This window comes from Corylus avellana (genome assembly GCF_965113065.1).
Source record: "Corylus avellana chromosome 8 unlocalized genomic scaffold, dhCorAvel1.hap1.2 SUPER_8_unloc_1, whole genome shotgun sequence".
In the NCBI taxonomy this organism is placed as follows: Eukaryota; Viridiplantae; Streptophyta; class Magnoliopsida; order Fagales; family Betulaceae; genus Corylus; species Corylus avellana.
The window spans coordinates 12041-35383 of record NW_028290471.1 but is presented as its reverse complement, the minus strand read 5'-3'; the positions used below and the strand labels follow the sequence as shown (position 1 = coordinate 35383).

Genomic DNA, 23343 nt, shown 5'->3' with positions numbered 1-23343 from the left:
ATGGGAGATGTCCATAGATCAGTGTGGATGAGAGCAAGTGGTGCTATACTAATGCGATTGGATGTAGAGAATGGAAGTTTTTTACTTTTACCCAACTGACATGAATCGCAAAACAGAATTTTATTTGAATCATTGGAAGTAGGCAATTGATTAGCCTTTATTACACGTGCAACATTGGCAAAAGAAGAGTGGCCTAGCCTATAATGCCCCATGGAGAGAGATGTTGTTAACCCTAAGAGTGCAGTAAAAAAAGGTTTGAATTTTGATGAAGCTCCTTTGAACCGCAGTGGATATAGCCCATTTTCACTCTTGCCCGTGAAGCAATGCGTGTGTCCGAAGGTCCTTCACAAAAAAACAAGCAGATGTGAGTATAAAGTAACAATCATTATCTTTACAAAACTTTTGAATAGAAATGAGGTTTGTTTCAGCCTTAGGACAATGTAAAATATTATTCAGATGAAAATGAGAATTTGAAGAGGTTAAGATTGTTGAACCAGTGTTCTCAATTGCAAGACCTCTACCATTGCCAACTGCTACTGCTTCTGATCCTTTGAAGGGCTGCTGCTGAAGGGTCAAGTTCTCCAATTCATTGGTGATGTGAGAATTGGCCCCACTGTCGGAAAACCATTGTTGATCTTCTAATTCATTGTTGGTTCGGGCTACCATGGCAGCAAGTTGTGTGGGGGGGGTGCTTGCCCTGATATGCGTAATCCATCCCGTGAAAATAGTCAAGAGCCTGATGGCTTGTTTTACCACATATTTGGCAAGGCATCCGAGTGGTTGGCTAGAATGGAGAACCATTTGGAGTCGATAGCTGCTGCTGCTGGGCTGAATTTCTAGAGGTAGCAGAATTTCTTTGAGATGCATGACGTGGAAAACTAGTTGTTGGTCGAGGAGAGAACATACTGTATTGACCATTCTTGGGCGTGCGATTGAAGGAATGAAAATTCTGCTTTGACGGGCCTCTTTGACGCTGTGTGAAAAATGCAAAGTTGGAGGCATCATTCACTATAGATTGCTATTGATTGATAAGTGTCTCATGGTTGAGAAGTTGATCCTGAAGCTTTATGAAAGTCAAGGATTTGTCTGTTGTGGTCATATAGAATGTTGTAACAAAAGAGTTGAATGTGGGATTAAGGCCACTAATGATAAAAGAGACTAAATCTTCGTCATCAATAGGCCTCCCAATTGCAGCAAGTTGGTTGGCCAAATCTTTGGCTTCCTGCAAGTATGTAGCGCAGGTCTTGGATCCTTGACGAAGGCCTTGAAGTTGGCGCTTTAGGTTAGACACCCAAGTCCTAGATTTTGAAGCAAATCTAGTTGCCAAAAACCTCCATTTCTGATATGTATGGAAACCATAGAGTTAAGAGCAAGGACTCAGTGAGAGTCATGTTGAGCCAACTGAGAATAAATTGGTCCGTTTTGTTCCAGAGGGAATAAGCTGGATTAAGGACCTCCTTACCTTGATCATCAGGCAGGAATTGAGATGGGCATGGTTCTGTACCATCCACAATGCCCATAAAATCATGACTCTTAAGTATAGGAACAACAAGAAAGTGCCATGCGAAATACTTAGGTCCATCAAGTTTGATACCTGTATATGGAGCAAGATTTGGCAAAACAAAAGTGAGAGTGGTAGTGTCAGAGGTGGTTGAGGTAGTGGCCATGACTGATTATGAGCGGAAGCAGGGGAATTGGAATTTTGAAAGAAAATAGAGAATTGGCGTTAGCCTATGAGGGCTCTGATACCATGAAAAGTTTTGAACAAGAGATTGATTTTGTAATTCACTAGATAATTTACATACATGCTACTCTCTGTATTACTTCAAGACAATTCCACATAATGAGAAATTTCCAAATACAAAGATATCAGTCAACATTTGCCTTATGGAGGGAGATACAGATTTGAGTGATAACATTTCCTTGTAGAGTTGGATGATTTGACAATCAGAATTGAAGTGGGATTTTCCACAATCAGCTTCTTTCCTATTGTATGCGAATCATCCCTTGCATGGTTTGCTTTTCCTGACTTAGTTGGACAAGTTGGCATTGCTGCCACAGCACGCATGGCTGTGATTGTAGTAATTTCCTATCTGTAGCTTGACAACCAATGCCATGATCAGTGGCAGAATCTGCAGCAGCTTCATCAAGAGTTGCACCTGCTGCAGAGGGACTTACCTTAACACTTTTAAGGCAGATTAATTCAACAGTCAGATTTACTAGACCGTTAGTAAAGTCAACTGTAATGTCAAATTAAGTTTGATCTAATGGTTGAGATCAAGTGATCATTACTAACTTTTATGGTCAAATAGATATAACTAAATAAATTTTGTTAAGATTTGGAGTTTGTTACTATTAGATTAGATGTTTAGACATAAATAACTGCTATTTTAACACTATAAATAATCCATTGCACTCAACTTTTTCATAAACAGAAAATTAAAAATTTTGAAGGTGTTTAGGTATAGTTTCGTTCAATTAAAACATAACTAAACAACAAAGGATTTCTAGGCTCCATTGTATCCTGAAAAAATATTTGCCGTAACCCTTTGCATACCGGGTTTGTTAGAGGCAAATAATTTCTTAAGAAAAGTGATTTTGTAATGCATTTTTGGAGCAATTTCATTTCCTGCTTTCTATTATTGTTATAACAAATCTTTGGATTGAGTGCTGGTTAGTTTTAATGTATATTAGGTGTTTGAAATCCAATCAAGTATTGCGCTATTGTTGTTTAGATACCAATCAACCAAAACTCATATTAAGTTCAATTCCGTAATTATTTGTTGAGTACGATTGTCTTACATGCTTTTCAACACAAGCATCAGTAAAATCAAGCAATAAATAAGAAAAATATTTAGAATTCGAAGAGGTACATACATGTCTATGGAAAGTACTGTAAATTATTAAGCACGCATCAAACATATATATATATATATATATATATATATATATATATATATATATATATGAGCAACTGAGCATAACTTCCATTGTAGAGGTCTTATAAACATCAGCAAACTTCCTCCAGAGTAAACTTGGAGCAACATATCTGCAATTGAGCCGTATATTGGTATAAGTTTCCTTTACACAACCTAATTGAATAATTACAAAATGAACTCAAACACAATATAATGTCATGCAAGACCACTTCCAATACCATCTAAGAGAATACACAAATCAATAATGTAAATTAACTAAAATTATAATTTTTTTTTTTTTTAAAAAAAAAAAAATCAGCTTAAAATGTAAAGGTATATAGTAGTAGTCATCTTGCAGTCTTTGATCAGTATTGAGTGCAAATCTGAAACAATACTGACCAACGCAAACGTGATACCATGGGCACTTTTTACTCCACATGACATTTACGCCTCACAAGTTGCCCCAAAACATAATATCAAACAAGTACTTGAGTAATATAAGTTTGCCAATTACAAATATCATACCTTAAACACAGCGAAAGGTAATCATGATAAATCTGGAGCCATTGCAACTCATAACTATGACTAGTGCCTTTGCCTTTGATTTCGATATCTGCGTCTTTGACAGTATTCTATTCGAAGATACAATTGAGGGAAGATCTTGAAAAGAATGTCGTCAACGTGTTTGTAATACCATATCCTCCACCTCTTCCAGATCACAAGAGGCCCAATGACAATTCCAATCCCAAAAATAAATCCAAATTCAACACTTATGTAATTCCACTCAATCACAATCCCAGATTTCCAATGTTTTTCATCATGTGTTGGAGGTAGTAACCGTGGCTCCTCATAAGTACACTGTGATTTCAAAGGGAGCCCACATAATTTATCGTTTCCTTTGAAGGAAGATTCTGAAAATGTAGCAAATTGCTTGATGAATGGAATCTGTCCCACCAATTGATTGAAGGAAAGGTTGAGAACGGATAGAAAAATAAGACCATCAGCAAGTTGCACAGGAATCTTACTAGAAAGCTCATTGCATGATAGGTCTAGTGTCTCAAGATTACTCAATTTCCCCAAAGATGATGGAATTTTTCCTGTGAAAACATTATGCGACAAGTTGAGACAATGTAGCACTTTGAGTTCTCCTATTTTTTCAGGTATAGGACCGTCAAAGTTGTTGCAAGAGAGGTCAAGGATGGTGAAGATTCTTACTAGCTCCACCTCTAAACCCTTGTTGATAACAGTTATTGTATCTTCATAAGAATATCGATTAACAATAATTTGGAGGTAACGAAGCTCTGAGTGCGCCTTATGTTCACGATCCATCATGGCCATCAAAGATGAAAGAATAATTATTGGAAGGTTACCAATAAAATTATTTGATGCCAAATCTACAACTTGAAGCATTGGCCACGGAGCATTAAGCTTTGGATGAGTAATGGGCCCATAAAATTTGTTAGATCGCAAAACAAGAACCTCCAACGTGGTTGTGCTCTTCAAGAAAAATGGGAAGGTACCCTTGATGTGGTTGTTCCCAATATCCAAGACCACCAATCCAATGCAATTGGCCAAAGATTTTGGTAACCCTCCTTCTAGTTGGTTTTTATTGAGAGCTAAAATTTGTAAACCACAATTATCTGGAAATGCATCAGGAATTGTGCCATTGAGCTTGTTTCTCCTTAGATCCAGCACTTGAAGTTTATTATTCATCTCAATCAAGCATTGAGGAATTGTGCCGCTGATGGAATTATTAGATAAATCTATTAGTTTAAGATTTGTAGCATTGCATATTGATATGGGGATGCTCCCATAGATTTTATTACTTGAAAGAAACAAGAATCCAATAGAAGGAAATGATCGACTGATGTTAGCTGGAATGGAGGAATGCAAACTATTCCCTGAGAAATCCAAGTATTCAACATATGAGATAATTGGGAGCTGGCCTCGCAGTTGATTGGAGCGAAGGTCTAGTCTATGAAGAGAAACATTGAGGATAGGTCCTTCCAAAGTCACTAGAAAATTGTAAGAGAGATCTAAGTCAAAAAGATTAGGAAGTTTCCAGATCCAATTGGGCATCTCTCCAAAGATCTGGTTGTGTGAAAGGTCTAGATAAGATAAATAGGATTGGTTTCTCAAGAAATTAGGAATTTTTTTCAACTTGCAAGAAGCGAGAATTAATATGTCAAGGGAAACAGAGGATAACGAAAAGTTAAAATCATTATATTCAGATAACAAGCTTGTGTGAGAAAGATCAAGGTATGAAAGATTTTTTAACTGCTGAATCACACTAAGGTTCAGGGAGTTATTAAATTTGTTTGAACCAAGCGAGAGGAATTGAAGACCATGGAGTTCAAAGATAGACATGGGTATTGGCCCTTCCAAATGGTTGTTATCCAAAAAAAGTAATTCCAAGAAGGAAGAAGCGTTGGAAAATTCTTTGAGTTGACCAGAAAATTGATTATCGGAAAGATATAACACTTGCAATGATGGATGTGAAAATAGAGAATCTGGAATATTCCCATCCAGTAAATTGCCACTCAAGTCCAAAAGCTCAAGATTCTTGCACATGCTGAAATTTGGAATTGATCCACTGAATTTGTTGTTTGAGATATCCAAATACTTCAATTGTGTGAGGCTCGCCATTGAGTTTGGAATTGATCCAACAAAATTGCATCCCCAAAGATGTATTGTTGACAACATTTTAAGGTTACCGATAGAAGATGGTAATGCCCCAGAAAATCTTATTCCACTAAGTTTCAAAGTTCGAAGAGATCCATTCAAAGGAAATTCTGGCAAAGAACCCTGCAAGTCATAATTATATGACAAGTCAAGAGTTTGCAACGTTGGAACTTGGAAGATCTTGTTTGGAAATTTTCCACTCAACCCAGAATAAAAGACTTCCAAGGATGTCAAATTTTTGAAATCTGCAAAAAATTCTGGAACTGGAACAGAAAAGTCGTTCTCATTCAAACGAATAATTGAGAGGTGATGAAGATTCCGCAAGGAGGAATCAATCGGGCCTGAAAGATTGCAGTATGACAAGCTCAACACTCTCAGATTTGGGAGTGAAGATGATAAAGCTCGACACCACTCATTACCTGGAGCTGATATAAGTGCACCATCAAGATTAAGTTCCATAAGCTCCGAAAGGTTTTGAACCAACACTTTTAAATTTGGATTCTCAAGTTTCAGTTCATAGATGTAATAATCAGAAGATAAATCAAGACTGACCAACCTTGCCAAGCGCGAAATCGCAATAGGAATCTGCCCTGCGAAGCCAGCATTTGATAGATTCAAATAACTCAAATTCGCAAGCTTGTCAAACTCTGATGGAATCACATGAGAATAGTTGAAGTCGTTATAAGCCAAACTCAAGCTCTCAAGATGCTGAAGACTGAAAAGGCTGCTTGAATTGTCGAGTCCACCCGAGATGGATTCGTTGGTCAGGTCGAGACCAATAACTCGGCCTTCATTGCAGGTTACGCCTTCCCAAGAGCAACAATCAGCACTTTGATTCCACTTAACAAGTTTAGTGGACATAGTAGAATTAAACGTAAGATTGTTCTTCAATTGCAGCAACAAGGACTGCTCATTGCGGAAACATAGGCTAGACACCCCAAAGACAGAAATGGTGAGGAAAAGTGAGTAAATGGCCATCAAGAAAAGCCAAGAAAAGACCGGGAGTCTCATTGGAGGGCGTTATATATATAAATAAGAGGAGTACAGTTTTATAGTAAATTAAGGATGGAAGAGGTGGTGGTGATATAAGATATATGAATGGTGGATTCAAGAGTATATATATAGATGGGGGTTGTGGGCCCGATTAAGTAGATCCAAAATGTAATTAAGCTGAAAATATAATGGTGGGATCAGTACTGCAATTGAAGATCACGTGGTCACCCAATTTCTTGTGTTTGGGCAGGTAGAATTATTGGGGAATGTCCTTTTTTCTAATACATATTTGTATTAACAAGGATTATTAATAATTGGAGGTCATTGCTTCAGCCATGGGAGTAAACCCATGTTTTATTGGGTTTCACTCTTCTTTCTTTTGCGTAACAAGATTCTTATTTGAATAGTTAGTGAAGTATTCTCAATAAACTCTCTATTCTTTAGCTAAATAATAAACTCTCTAAATTTTTCTATCCTATTTAAATATAATATTTATTCTATTTTCATTCATTTTTTATTCTCAAAAACACTCCACAAAGTTACAAACCCATAAGGTTGTTGGATACAAAATTATTTAAAAATTAAATAAAAAATTATAGGAAAGAAAAATCATATATAAAACTTGGTTTTTCTTTAATTTTCCAATATATAAACTATTTATATTATTTAATTATTTTTGTTATCTATTTTCCCTAAATAAAACATGTTCATTTTGATTTTTGTGGAACAAAATAGTTCAAATACAGATTTATATACAGATTTTACAAATGATCACAATGAAATCCAAGAAAAAATTTCATATTTCAGCAGAAGACAATTGGGAGGGGATTCACATTTCTTTGAGTATCCTAATTCTCTATATTTAAATATAACCAAGGGAAATAATCTTTTAAAATTTTCAAAAAAATCTTAAAAGCAAGTATTAAAACGATAATCTTCAGAAATCTTAAAATCCTCATAAATCTTAATACTCTCATAAGTGTGTATGAAAATGATAGTCAACACATTAAGTCTTTTGTGCCCACTTTTGATGCAATGCCCCTCCCTTTCTACAAATTTGGTTGCCATGTAATGGGGTTGGACCCTTTTTCACTTTGCATATTTAGATTGGGATGGAGAAACTTGTTTTCAATTTGAATTCAAAACTTGAAATTAACAGGCAATTTACATGTATAAGACTCAAAGCATGGAGTCTTTGCATCAAGATAAGATTTATTTTTTGTTGTCTATCGTCTTTACATTTGAGATAAGCTTCAAAAATCAAAGTGGACGGACTATAATAACAAATGTGACATCTTATTTATTTGTCATTTTCTTTCTTTGTATTTATTCTCAGTCAGTCAAAAGTGGGTGCTCAAAAAGTCTTTACTCATTTTTCTCAACTATTGACACCTAATTTGTTTTTGTGAAATTTATGTAAGGACTGACTTCATGTCATGCTCTATTGATTATTAGTTGCAAATAATTGAGATGATGGAGCCCATATTGAACTTCACTTGCAATTTACATGAATGAGACTCAAAGCATGGCGTCTTTGAATGGAGATAAAATTTATTTCTCATGTTCTATTGTCTTTCCATTGAGATAAGCTTTAAAACTCAAAGTGAATGGACCATTGTAACAAATGTGTCACACCCCGCATATATACTTAAATAATAATAGTTTCTAAAATGGGTAAAAAACAATTTAAAGGTATATTATTAAATTTAAATCTTAAAATTATTTTAGAAGATTATGTGAACCAAATGATTGATATCGGTATTGATCGATTGATGGAACCCTAACACCGAACGAGATTTCCATTGATCGATTGATGAAGGTAACAACCGATTGATTAATTAGCAGTTACAAAGAATAAAAATAAAGACCATAGAACCACCCTCTCGTGCATGAGCGTTCATAAAATCACCTTCTCGTCTATAATCTTCATTTTGGTAATCCATAACGTCTGAAAAATCTTAAAGTGAGAGAGAAAATAAATGAGAAGAGAGAAAGAGTTCATACTTGGACTTGAAAGCTTATGATCTGAGTTAATCATTTTAATATAAACCTTCATACTCTGTTTTCTACGTTCTTATAATGTTTAATCTATATCTCAGTTATGTTTAGCTATTTTCATAACTATGTTCAAGATATAGTCATCTTTTGAAAGATATATATACTTTTTGTACAAGTTTAAAAATACCCAAAATGAAGCTTACCTTCTGTTTTTTTTTTCCCCTCAAAGTTAGATCAATATATATATGATTCTTTTTGCCATGAGCATATATTACTCAAAATAAATTATGTTCGCATGATTAGAACATAACTTCAAACTTTCTTCCCCCATTCTTCACCTTTATTTATTTATTTTCATTGTAAAAACCTTTATGTTTTGTATTATTGGCTTTCACACTTGTTTCCGTTGGTCCAATAACAATTAAGTTTGTGTAGGAAGATTCTTATTTGAATCATATACAGGTGTTCATGACGTCGTCAAAGAACGTGGAAGACAAGTGGAGGTGGGGGAACTGGGAAGTCCTACTGGGTCTGGCACGGCAACTTCATGGGGAGAGTGCGTAAATATTGTCAAATTTGATATTTTGTAATTTTGATTTTAGGAATGTAATTATTTTTACGTTGGAAATAATTAAGAGTCGAATAGGATTTTTGATAATAAAAGATTTTTCATGTTTGGTTCACTCCTAAACATGTTATAAAAGATTTTCAAGATAAGATTTATTTTTCGTTGCCTAACGTCTTTACATTTGAGATAAGCTTCAAAAACCAAAGTGGACGGACCATAATAACAAATGTGACTTGTTTTTCTTTGTATTTATTGTCAATCAGTCAAAGGTGTGTGCTCAAAAAGTTCTTACTCATTTTTTTCAACTATTGACACCTAATTTGTTTTTGTGAAATTTATGCAAAGTGGACGGACCATAATAACAAATGTGAATTGTTTTTCTTTGTATTTATTATCAATTAGTCAAAGGTGTGTGCTCAAAAAGTCCTTACTCATTTTTTTCAATTATTGACACCTAATTTGTTTTTGTGAAATTTATGCAAGGATTGACTTCGTGTCATGCTTTACTGATTAATTTTTCTTTTATAATGATTTATTGATTATTAGTTGCAAATAATTGAGATGACAGAGCCCATATTAAACTTCACAGGACGGACCAACATAACAAATGTGTCACGCCCCTCATATTTAAATAATAATAATTTTTTAAATGGGTAAAAAACAATTGAAGGCTATATATATTATTAAATCTAAATCTTAAAATTATTTTAGAAGATTATGTGAACCGAATGGTTTGATATCACTATTGATCGATTGATGGAACCCGAACACCGAACGACGTTTTCATTGATTGATTGATGAAGGTAATGAACAATTGATTAGCAGTTACAAAGAATAAAAGTAAAGACCATAGAACCACCCTCTTGTGCATGAGCGTTCATAAAACCACCATCTCGTTCATATAATCTTCATTTTGGTTAGGGAAAAATGAGAAATTAATCCTTGTGGTTTACCTAATTTACAATTAAGTCATTGTGGTATCAAAATGAACTCAAAGGTCCCCGAAGTATGCCAAAAAAATAATTTAATCCCTACAGTGAAATTTTGTCCACTAATTTAACAAATTCTGTTGATGTGATACTGACTTAAATATAACAAGTATCACAATTTTATTGGTTCTAACGTTTCATGTTATCATAATCTATTAAGCCAGTGAACAGAATTTGATCGTAGGGACTAAATTATTTTTTTGGCATACCTTAGGGACCTTTGAGTTTAATTTGATATTACAATGAGTTAATTGCAAATCAAGTAAACCACAATGACTGATTTTGCATTTTTCCCTTTTGGTTATCCCTAACCTCTAAAAAATCTTAAGTGAGAGAGAGAAAAGAAATGAGAAGAGAGAGAGAGAGTTCATACTTGGAAGAGTCAATCCTCAAGCCTTGAAAGCTTCTAATTTGAGATAATCATTTTAATATAAACCTTCATACTCTGTTTTCTACGTTCTTAAAATGTGTAATCTATATCTAAGTTATGTTTAGCTATTTTCATAACTATGTCGGTCTATGTGTAACCTCAAAGGTAGATCAATAGGATTCTTTTTGCCATGAGCATATATTACACAAACTAAATTATGTTCTCATGATTAGAATTATTATGCATCAACAATCTTGTTCACATTACTTATGAAAAAATATATTTTTTTATTGAGTACGAATCAGTGTGACATGCTGCTCAAGCACAAGCATTAAGCAGCACTAAAATAAAGCAATAAATAGGGAAAAATAATTAGAATTCAATGAGATACATGCCTATGGAGAGGCACTCGGGTAATTATTTGATTCAAAACATGACAAAAGTACTTTGAATTGTTAAGTGCCCATCACACATAAAGTGTATATCAGCATTTGAGCATAACAGCTACCAGAAAGGCCTTGCAGACTTCAGCAAACTTCCTTCAGAGTAAACTTGGAAAACATATCTCTACAATTGAACCCCAGAAGAAAATATGATTGAACCCCAGCTGCCAACAAATCCCAATACAGACACCAAATGAGTAAAATCTATCCAGACACCAAATCTATACAGCTATACAAGGCAACTGTAATACAAACAAAACCACACCAGCAGAATTCTGTTGTTGCCATGTAAAGTTAAATTTTCTGTTGGAGTCATACCTTAAGAAAACGCTAGCATCCAATCAGGTGCATCCATTTTTTTTTTTTCATTTTTTCCTATTTCATCATACAAAATATATTAACCATTATAATTGTGGACTCATGTAGACCACACACAAATTCAATGGTGAATTCATTCATTCACTATGGAAATGGTTAAAAGATAATTAAAAATAGAATGAATTATATTATTTCTCTAAAATATATGAAAACACCATAATTATCAACACACTTATTTACAAAACTTGTTTTCAATTTGAATACAAAACTTAAAATTAACAGGCAATTTACATGTATATGACTCAAAGCATGGAGTCTTTGCATCATGATAAGATTTATTTTTCATTGTCTGTTGTCTTTACATTTGAAATAAGTTTTAAAAACTAAAGTGGACGGACCATAATAACATATGTGACTTCTTATTTATTTATCATTGTCTTTCATTGCGTTTATTCTATGTCAGTCAGAAGTGGAAGATCAAAAAGTCCTTACTCCTTTTTCTCAACTACCACACCTAATTTGTTTTTGTGAAATTTATGTAAGGATTGACTTCATGTCATGCTTTATTGATTATTAGTTGCAAATAATTGAGATGATGGAGCCCATATCGAACTTCACAGGCAATTTACATGAATGAGACTCAAAGCATGGAGAAAAAAAACTTATTTCTCATGATGGTCTATTGTCTTTCCATTGAGATTAGCTTTAAAACCCAAAGTGGACGGACCAGCATAACAACTGTGTCACACCTCGCATATTTAAATAATAATAATTTTAAAATAGTTAAAAAAACAATTTAAAGCTATATTATTAAATTTAAATCTTAAAATTATTTAAAAAGATTATGTGAACCAGATGATCGATATCGCTATCAATCGATTGATGGAACCCTAGCACCGAACGAGGTTTCCATTGATCGATTGATGAAGGTAACAAATGATCAATTAGCAGTTACAATAAATAAAAATAAAGACCATAAAACCACCATCTCGTGTATGAACATTCATAAACCACCATATCGTCCAGAACCTTCATTTTGGTCATCCCTAACCACTGAAAAATCCTAGAGTGATAGAGAGAAAAGAAATGAGAAGAGAGAATGAGTTTATACTTGTAGGAGTCAATACTCCTCAGGCCTTGAAAGCTTATGATTTGAGGTAATCATTTTAATATAAACCTTCATACTCTATTTTCTATGTTCTTATAAATGTTTAATCTATATCTAAGTTATGTTTAGCTATTTTCATAACTATGGTATAGTCATCTTTTGAAAGATATGGTCTTCGTACAATTTTAAAAATACCCAAAATGAAGCTTACCTTTTCCCATTTATTTTTGGGTTTCACTCTTCTTTTCGTTGGTCATATATTCACATAAAATATGTTTATTTTAATTTTTTTTTAATTTTTTTTTTTTTTTTAAAAAAAAAAACATTAAAAGAATGCAAAAGAAAATATAAAGCTATGAAAATTTTGTTTCCACATACATTTTGTCATGGATGTTTGCAAAAAGCATCAAGGAGAAAAATAATTAGTAGATATATATAATCATCTTAGTTTGTCATTAATTATGTCATCAACACTACCAATTAAATGCATCCACGAGAAAAACTTGGTAGGAAAGACTTACAAAAGTCTTGTCCCTCGCACCTATTCAACCACACAAAAAAAAAAAAAAAAGTCTTGTTATGATAATTAAGGTGTTTTCATTTATTTTAGTTAAAAAATGTGATAGAATATTGATTAAATGATTAAATTTACTTTTTTTTTTTAATCAACTTAAACTTTTAGAACAAGTGGTGATTTAACATGACATCAGAGTTAATTCACCTCTCATTTAATTAAATATTCCAAGTTGTTATTCACTATAAAGAATTGACAAGTTGATAAATTTATGATGTGTTGGGCCGGATAAAATCTTACTAAAAATGAACTCATTTGCTAATGCTTTTTATGACTACATTTTTTTTTTTTTTTTAACACATAACTGAACACATGAATCATTCAAAATTAATTTCACTAGTTATTGTGGCTAGTATTTGATGCCTAATTTGCTTTCGAGAAATTTATACCAGAATGGACTTCATTCATCGTTATACAATGATAGAAATAGAATTTTAGGCTGAGAGACAAAACAAAAAAATTATGTCACATGAATGATTTTTTTTTTTTATAAGTAAAAAAATTTAAAATGTCACATGAATGATTTTACAAACACGCAATCGGATAAATTGTTAAGTTTTTAGGAACCTAAATCCCTTTAGATTCATTAAAGAGAACCTAAAACAAAACATTCTCCTTAATATTCTATCCATTTCATTCTCATAACAAATACAAAAAAATAAAATTGAGGGATTTAAATTTTGATTTTAAAGAGATTAGAGCATCCACATCAAACTCTCTATTTCTAACATTTCTTTACAATTTTAACAAAATCTACAAAAAGTCCCTGCATCAAACTCTCTATCAAATGCTAAATATAACATTTGTCAGACATCCTCTTCAAATTTAAAGAGACCAAAAACGAATGTTAAAATATTTATCATATTATTTTATTGCCCTCTGGTGCCACTTTTCGTTTTTCTCCCTCTTTTTCTATTTCTTTCCCTCCAGAGTTTCATCCCCTCCCTTTTTACTTTTTCTCCCCTTCCATTTTTCTTTTCGCCACACACCTTCGTTTCATCACACAACCACAGGAGAGAGAGAGGTCCACCGTCAGCCATTAGAGAACTTTCTCCCCTTTCATTTTTCTTTTCGTCACACAACCAGAGAGTGTGAGATCGTCACTACCTCTTTTCGTTACACAACCACAAAGAGAGTGAGAGGTCCACTGTCAGCCATCCAAGGAACTTTTTTTATGTATTTATTTTTTGTTTCATCTTTGGATGGGTTTGATTGTAAATTAGTTTGTTTTTGGTTGAAAGGGGAATTTTTATTACTTGCTTTGAGTATGGGTTTGATTGTTGAAATCTCTTGAATTAAAGATGCAATTGGGCACAAAAAATAATTCCATGTATGTGAGCATGAAAGTGAGTTTCATGGTAGTTAAAGTAGTTTGGTTTCACAATAAAAAATATATATATATATATATATATATTTGGTAAAAGTAGCAAAATATTTAAAGAGTTTGATATTTGATAATCTTTAAAAGTGACTAGCTATATCTAAAAAATTACATTTTGAAAGTTAAATTTAACTAAATTTTGCATATATATAGCTTGATGTGGATGCTCTTATAGGGGTATTTAAAAAAAATTGTGGAAGACACCACCAAAGTCTCCATATAGTTCCACCCCTGTCCTTATATAAGCTTTAATGACACCATGGCCCATATTGAAACTTACAAGCAATTTACACGTATGAGACTCAAAGCAAGGAGTCTTCGCATCAATATAAGATTTTCTCGTTGTTTTTCTTTGTATTTATTATCAACCAGTCAAAGAATGTGTGCTCAAAAGGTCCTTTATCTTTTTTCTCAACTATTAACCCCTAATTTATTTTGGTGAAATTTATGTAAGGATTGATTTCATGTCATGCTTTATTGATTATTAGTTGCAAATAATTGAGATGATGGAGCCCATATCGAACTTCACAGGCAATTTTGAGACTCAAAGCGTGGAGATAATATTTATTTCTCTTGATGATCTATTGTTTTTCCATTGAGATAAGTTTTAAAACCCAAAGTGGACGGACTAGCATAACAAATGTGTCATGCCTTGCATATTTAAATGATAATAATTTTTAAAATAGGTAAAATTATTTTAAATGTTATTAAATTGTTGTTAAATTTAAATGTTAAAATTATTTTAGTAGATTATGTGAGCCAAATGATCGATATCGCTATCGATCAATTGATGGAACCCTAGCACCGAACGAGGTTTCAATTGATCGATTGATGAAGGTAATTACAAACAAGCAGTTAGCAGTTAGGACAAGTGGTGGTTTAACATGATATCAGAGTTAATTCGCCTCTCATTTAATTAAATATTCCAAGTTGTTATTTACTATAAAGAATTGACAATGTGATAAATTTATAATGTGTTGGGCTGGATAAAGTCTTACTAAAAATGAACTCATTTGCTAGTGCTTTTTATGACTACATTTTTTTTTTTTTAAACAAATAACTGAGCACATGAATCATTCAAAATTAATTTTACTTTTATGTTAAATCACAATATATATATATATAGATATATATACATATATATATATATATATATATATATATATAAACTCCATTTAAAGAGCAATAACAACGAACCCTACAATCTTTAACTTGTCGGCTCTATTTTTTGGTCGGCAACCATCACAATAAATTCAATTGACCTGAGAGGAAGACTCTGAGAAGTACGTATGAAAATGAGAAGGAAAACAGGTGGAGGAAGACCCCAAGTCTACTGAGCTCCCTTTTGATGCAATGCCCCTCCCTTTGAACAAACTTTATTTTCGTGAAATTTATATAAGAATTGACGATCATGTCATCCTAAATCCTAATACAATGGCGAAAGTAGAATTTTAGGTTTGAGAGATAAAATTAAAAAATAAAATTGAGGGCTTAAAAATTTAATTTTAAAAGGATAATTAGGGTATTTTTTTAAAAAAATAAATAAATAAATTGTGGAAGACACCCCAAGCTTACATGTATTTCCACGCCTCTCCTAATATTAGCTTTATCGATTATTAGTTAGGGTCTGTTTGCAGGGACGGAGCTAGCCAAATTTTTTCTTTTAGTTCTTTATAATTTTTTTATTAAAAAAAAAATTATTTTGGTTGTTTTTTTTTTGAAATAAAGACTACCGTAAGGGCCAAAAAAAAAAAAAAAAAAAGCATTTGAAAGTAAGAGCTAAAAAAATAGACATTTGAAAGTAGGGACAAAAATAAAAATAAAAAATTAATGGACATAGTGCAAAAAAATAAAAAATAAGGCCAAAAGTTTTTATTAGATATGGCCAAAAAATCTAAAAATAGGACCAAATTGTTTTTTAGGGAGGCCCAAATGGCTAAACTTAATTTTTTTTTTTTTTCCTTATTTTGGAGGGACCATAGCCTACCCCGATCCCCCTCCCTCCGTCTCTGGTTCTGCTTGTTGCCATGTAAAGATAAATTTTCCATTGGAGTCATACCTTAAAGAAAACGCCAGCATCCAATCATGTGCATCCATTTTTTCATTTTCTTTTAATTGACGTCCTTCATCAGCATTTGACGCTAAAAGACAAAAAATAGTGCATGTGACTCACACCTGCTGATTTTCACTTAAATGCCCAAAATACCCTGATTTTGGGAGTTCGAATGTTGTAATTGACCTTTAAATGGAAAAAGAAATTTTAAAAATAGAACTAATATTTGAACCCAAAAAAAAAAAAAAAAAAAAAAAAGGGCCGTGTAGAATGGGCAACCGAACCACCCCTTAATCCAATTAGGTGCTTGGTCACCCATAAAAGCCCTAATGCGGTGGTTAACTACCCTCTCAAGACTGACAAAAATTCATAAAGACGAAGATTACTATCTAATTATATATATATGAGCAATTTGTATATTTCAAGTCCAGAGTTTACAGGTATAAGTTACGCTTTCCGTCCATTTTAATTCAAAAATATAATATGGGGTGCAAAATATAATGAAATAGTAATATGTACAATTAAGTGTCACAAATAGTAGTATGGAGAGGTCTTTGTAAATGGAATGTCAATTCGAAGGGCATAAGCGTAATTTTATACTTTTTTAAAAGGTAATTTCATAATGAAGCTTTTAAATTTTTTCACTTAAACATTCTCTTATTAAAAAGCAATAAATATTGAGATATCAAAATTTAGAGTAATTCTAAAAGTTATTCTTGTGTTCTTGTATTCCTCTAAGTTCGAGGTGACTTCTAAAATTATTATTTAATCAAAATTCAATAATGATCAATCACAAGATCAATAGTGTTTTTAAAAGCTACCTATTCTTGAAAGAACATAAGAGTGACTTCTAACATTACTTATATATTTAAGTTACATTTGTCTAATAATCGGGATGTGGCACTATCAATTAATTAACTATTGAATTAACTTTTATTAAATAAAAAACAAATTAAATATGTATATATAAATCAGTGGCCGACAACAATAAGAGAAAGTTAATTTTGCAACCATATCACGTTTACCAAAAGATTACTCGACAAGAGAAGTGTGAGGCTATCCGTTTAATAGAAATTTTGTTTCCACTGACATTTTGTCAATGGATGTTTGCCAAAAGCATTGAGGAGAAAAACAAATGCATCCACGAGAAAAACTTGGTAGGAAAGACTTACAAAAGTCTTGTTCCTCCAACCTATCCAACCAAATAAAGAGCAACAAAAAAGAGTCTTGCCCATCTCATCTAATGAAGGCTACTATCCTACGGATGAGTCATGTTCCATTACTAATTGTTATGGTGTTTTCATTTATTTTAGTTAATGGAATATGTTAAAATATTTATTAAATTATTTTTTTATATTTGATTAAATTTTTGGGACAATAAATTATTTAATCTGGTATTAAAGCAAAGGTCATGAGTTCGATCCCTCACTCCGTGAATGTGCTAAGTTGAGTAAAGTCTCATGAAAAATTAGCTTGTTTGCTAATGTTTTTTTAACAACATAAAAAGCATTAATAAATAACCAAACACATAAGTCACTCAAAATTACTTTTACTTTTATTATATCACACCACAACCAAAAAAATAAAAGAGAAACGATAAAAATCAATCACTTAACTATCTTTTAACCATCTCCATATAATAAGTATGTGAATCTAGCATTGAATTTTTTAAGGACCCACATGAGTTCACAAATCCAATAGTAGATCCTTTAGATTTACAAAAGGACATAGTTGAAAGAATAATGTATAACATATCTCCAAATTAAAAAAAAAAAAAAAAAACAAAAACAAAATTTTAAAAGTATTAACAAACGAGCCTATCAATCTTAATCTATGGCTCTTTTTTCTGGTCGGCCACCATCACAATAAATTAAATTGACCCTGAAAAGTGTGAGTGAAAACAGGTGGAGGAAGACCCAATTAAGTCTTCGCTGAGCTCCCTTTTGATGCAATGCCCCTCCCTTCCAACAAATTGTGTTGCCGTGTAGTGGGGTTGGACCCTTTTTCACTTTAAGTATTTAGATTGGGATATGGAGAAACTTGTTTTCAATTTGAATACAAAATTTGTTCTCGGTTTGAAAGACCAAACTAAAAAATATTGTCACCTGAATGATTTTATAAATACGCAACCAAATAGATTGTTAGATTTTTACGGAACCTAAACTTTTTAGATTCGTTAAAGGAAAAACATAAAACAAAACATTCTCATTTTACCCATGTCATTCTCGTAACAAATACAAAAAATAAAATTGAGGGGTTAAAATTTTGATTTTAAAGAGATGATAGGGGTATTTAAAAAAAAAAAAAAAAATGTGGAATACACCACCCAAGTCTCCATATACTTCCGCCCCTGTCCTTATATAAGCTTTATTGATTATTAGTTACCAATAATTGACACCATGGGCCCATATTGAAATTAACAGGCAATTTACATGGATAAGACTCAAAGTATGGAGTCTTTGCATCAAGATAAGATTTATTTTTTGTTGTCTATCGTCTTTACATTTGAGATAAGCTTTAAAAACCAAAGTGGGCGGACCATAATAAAATATGTGACTTCTTATTTATTTATTGTTGTTTTTCTTTGTATTTATTATCAATCAGTCAAAGAGTGTGTTGCTCAAAAAGTCTTTACTCTTTTTTCTCAACTATTAGCGCCTAATTTGTTTTTGTGAAATTTATGTAAGGATTGACTTCAAGTCATGCATGCTTTACTGATTATTAGTTGCAAATAATTGACATGATGGAGCCCATATCGAATGTCACTGGCAATTTACATGAATGAGACTCAAAGCATGGAGTCTTTGCATGGAGATAAAACTTATTTCTCATAATGGTCTATCGTCTTTCCATTGAGATAAGCTTTAAAACCCAAAGTGGACGAGCCAGTATAACAAATGTGTCATGCCTTGCATATTTAAATAATAATAATTTTTAAAATAGGTAAAAAAAAAAAATTAAGCTATATTATTAAATTTAAATGTTAAAATTATTTTTGAAGATTATGAGAACCGAATGATCGATATCACTATTGATCAATTGATGGAACCCTAGCACTGAACAAGGTTTCCATTGATCAATTGATGAAGGTAACAAACGATCAATTAGCAGTTATAATAAATAAAAACAACGACCATAAAACCACCTTCTCGTGCATGAATATTTATAAACCACCATATCGTCCATAACCTTCATTTTGGTCATCTCTAAGCACCGAAAAATCTTAAAGTGATAGAGAGAAAAGAAATGAGAAGAGGGAGCGAGTTTATACTTGGAGGAGTCAATATTCCTCAAGCCTTGAAAGCTTATGATTTGAGGTAATCATTTTAATATAAACCTTCATACTCTATTTTCTACGTTCTTATAAATGTTTAATCTATATCTAAGTTATGTTTCGCTATTTTCATAACTATGATATAGTCATCTTTTGAAAGATATGGTCTTCGTACAAGTTTAAAAATACCCAAAATGAAGCTTACCTTTTTCCTATTTATTTTGGGTTTCACTCTTCTTTTCGTTGGTCATATATTCAAATAAAATATGTTTATTTTAATTTTAATTTTTAATTTTTTTAAAAATAAACATTAAAAGAATGCAAAAGAAAATATAAAGCTATGAAAATTTTGTTTCCACATACATTTTGTCATGGATGTTTGCAAAAAGCATCGAGGAGAAAAACAATTAGTAGATATAATCATCTTAGTTTGTCATTAATTATGTCATCAACACTACCAATTAAATGGATCCACGAGAAAAACTTGGTAGGAAAGACTTACAATAGTCTTGTCCCTCCCACCTATCCAACTACACACACACACACACACACACACAAAAAAAAAAAAAAAAAGGTCTTTTTATGATAATTATGGTGTTTTCATTCATTTTAGTTAAAAAAATGTGATAGAATATTGATTAAATGATTAAATTTACTCTTTTTTTTTTTTATCAACTTAATATTTTAGGACAAATGGTGATTTAAAATGATATCAAAGTTAATTCACCTCTCATTTAATTAAATATTTCAAGTTGTTATTTACTATAAAGAGTCGACAAGGTGATAAATTTATGATGTGTTGGGCAGGATAAAGTCTTACTAAAAATGAACTCATTTGCTAATGCTTTTTATGACTACATTTTTTTTTTTTTTTTTAACAAATAACTGAACACATGAATCATTCAAAATTAATTTTACTTTTATATCAAATCACAATCAATATATATATATATATATATATATATATATATATATATATATATATATATATAAAACACCATTTAAAGAGCAATAACAACGAACCCTACAATCTTTAACTTGTCGGCTCTATTTTCTAGTCGGCAACCATCACAATAAATTCAGTTGACCTGGGAGGAAGACTCTGAGAAGTATGTATGAAAATGAGAAGGGAAACAGGTGGAGGAAGACCCCAAGTCTACTGAGCTCCCTTTTGATGCAATGCCCCTCCCTTTCAACAAACTTTATTTTCGTGAAATTTATATAAGAATTGACGATCATGTCATCCTAAATCCTAATACATTGGCGAAAGTAGAATTTTAGGTTTGAGAGACAAAATTAAAAAATAAAAAATAAAATTGAGGGCATAAAAATTTAATTTTAAAAGGATTATTAGGGTATTTTTTTTAAATAAATAAATTGTGGAAGACACCCCAAGCTTACATGTATTTCCGCGCCTCTCCTAATATTTTAGCTTTATTGATTATTAGTTAGGGTTTGTTTGCAAGGACGGAGCCAGCCAAAATTTTTTTTTAGTTCTTTAGATTTTTTTTATTAAAAAAAAATTATTTTAGTTGTTTTTTATGAAATAAAGACTATCGTAAGGGCAAAAAAAAAATGAGCATTTGAAAGTAAGGGACAAAAAATAGACATTTGAAAGTAGGGACAAAAATAAAAAATAAAAAATAAAAAATTAATGGATATGGCACAAAAAAATTAAGAATAGGGCCAAAAGTTTTTATTGAATACGGCTAAAAAATCTAAAAATTGGGCCAAATTGTTTTTTTGGAGGAGCTCAAATGACCAAACTTAAAACTTTTTTTCTTTTTTTTTTTACTTATTTTGGGGGGGACCATAGCCTACCCCGGTCCCCCCTCCCTCTGTCTCCGGAAACAACCTTACAATAAAGAATCGAAGAGGCTCTAACTAGGTTGTCATATTAATGCAGTTGTTGCCTAATTTCTTTTGAGTGTGATTAAATTTATAGATGGGGGTTGTGGCTCCGACTAGCTGATCATGTGCATGCTGAAAATATAATGTATGGTTCCAATAACACGACTTTGAGTCGTGCGTGGCCGACCAAGAAGAAGTAAGAGAAGATGACCTTATAGATCGAGCTCCATTATTTGATCTAAGTCCGAATTTCTTTCATTTTCCGAGTGCTTTGTGAGGTTTACTTGGCTCCTGGCCATACGTTTTGAATCATTGGTCTTCCATTACAAGACTAAAAGAGAGTTGTTTTGTTATCTTCCTTTAATTCTTTCTAATATGCCATATATAATTACTTTAAAGAGAAGTAATACATGCATGAAGAAGCAAAATAAGCATAGCATTCCTCAGTGCTAGCTAAAGGATATTAGAAATTCTTTGGTATCGAGATTATGTAATTTGTATTATTTCTCTTTGCTAAAAGGCTAATGAGATTTTTAGTAAAGATTTTTGGCATTTTTTTTTCTTTATTTATGAAAGTCAACTAAATAAATTAATAATTCTAATACGTCTATTAACAAGGATTATTAATATATAATTGGAGGTCATTGCTTCAGCCACCCATATATTGTTGGGTTTCACTCTTCTTTCCCTTTCTGTATCATTAGTGGAGTTGACCCAAGTGGCCAGTCAAAAATTACAACTTTGGGTCATAGAAAGCAGAAAATTAATAGGAATGTGGAAGACAAGTGGAGGTGGGGGAATTCCTACCGGTTCTGGCACGGCAACGTCTTGGGGAGAAATTTGATGTTGATCAGTAATTTGGAATTGTAGGAATGTGATTTTTCACGCGTTTGGAAGGAATTTGATAGAATTTTTGGAAATATAGCATTCTCATGTTTGGTTTACTTATATATAGGTATCATTAATTAGGAAAGACTTCTCTTTACGAAAAGAGAATAACTTTAATAAGGTCATGGTGTAAATTGGGTGTTTTGCACCCTTCAATAAAAATCATACATTTCAGCTTAAAACACAAAAAAAAAAAAAAAAAAAAAAAAATAATAATAATAATAATATAACCCTTTACACCAAATAATTCCCCTTCTCTTGACAACATACACATTGATAAAATCATGAGATTCACCATCTTAGTTGATTTTGGAGATTTCGGCATTGAGAGCTTGGAGTTGGAGGTGGGTGGGGGTTTTGTGGCGAGTGGTAAGTATTGGGTTAGAATTAATGAAAAAGTTCATGGAATTGATTTGAATTAAAGATACGATGTTTTTATCTTCATTGTATTTGATGTTTTTACCTAATGTGTCAAATTTCTATTGAATACCGTAAAAATGTGTTTTACACCACATCCTATAGAATGTGCTCTCTTAGGAAAAGTAATTGATATTTATCATTCTCCTGTACTTTACTCATGTGAACCCTACATATTCAGTTATTGATTTTTGGTTATTTATTTCTATTTGCTAAAAGGCTAATGAGATTTTTTTGTCTAACTAATATTGCTTTAATATCTGAAATCTTGTAACTTGGCACTTTTGTATTTATGAAAGTCAACTTAATAAATTAATAATTCCAATGCATACTTCTATTCACAAAGATCATTAATTATTGGAGGTCATTGCTTCAGCCATGGGATTAAACCCATTTATTTTTGGGTTAATTTCACTCTTCTTTCCCCCTCTGAATGAAGATTCTTATTTGAATCATAAGTGGAGTTGACCCAAGTGGTCAAAAATTAGAAAGCAGAAATTCTAGAATGAAAGGAGGAA

The 23343-nt window shown here is 32.1% G+C and overlaps 1 protein-coding gene across 1 annotated transcript; it reads right to left on the bottom strand.

Moving 5' to 3' along the window:
* Positions 1–2956: 2956 nt before the first annotated feature.
* On the bottom strand, positions 2957–6666 carry LOC148582958 (receptor-like protein 41). Its single transcript, XM_088512030.1, has 2 exons — positions 3444–6666; positions 2957–3049 (listed from the first exon to the last, which is right to left on the bottom strand). The coding sequence occupies exon 1, from the start codon at positions 6609–6611 to the stop codon at positions 3504–3506; it is 3108 nt and encodes a 1035-aa protein (XP_088368156.1). The 5' UTR covers positions 6612–6666; the 3' UTR covers positions 2957–3049; positions 3444–3503.
* Between the last annotated feature and the right edge of the window lie 16677 nt (positions 6667–23343).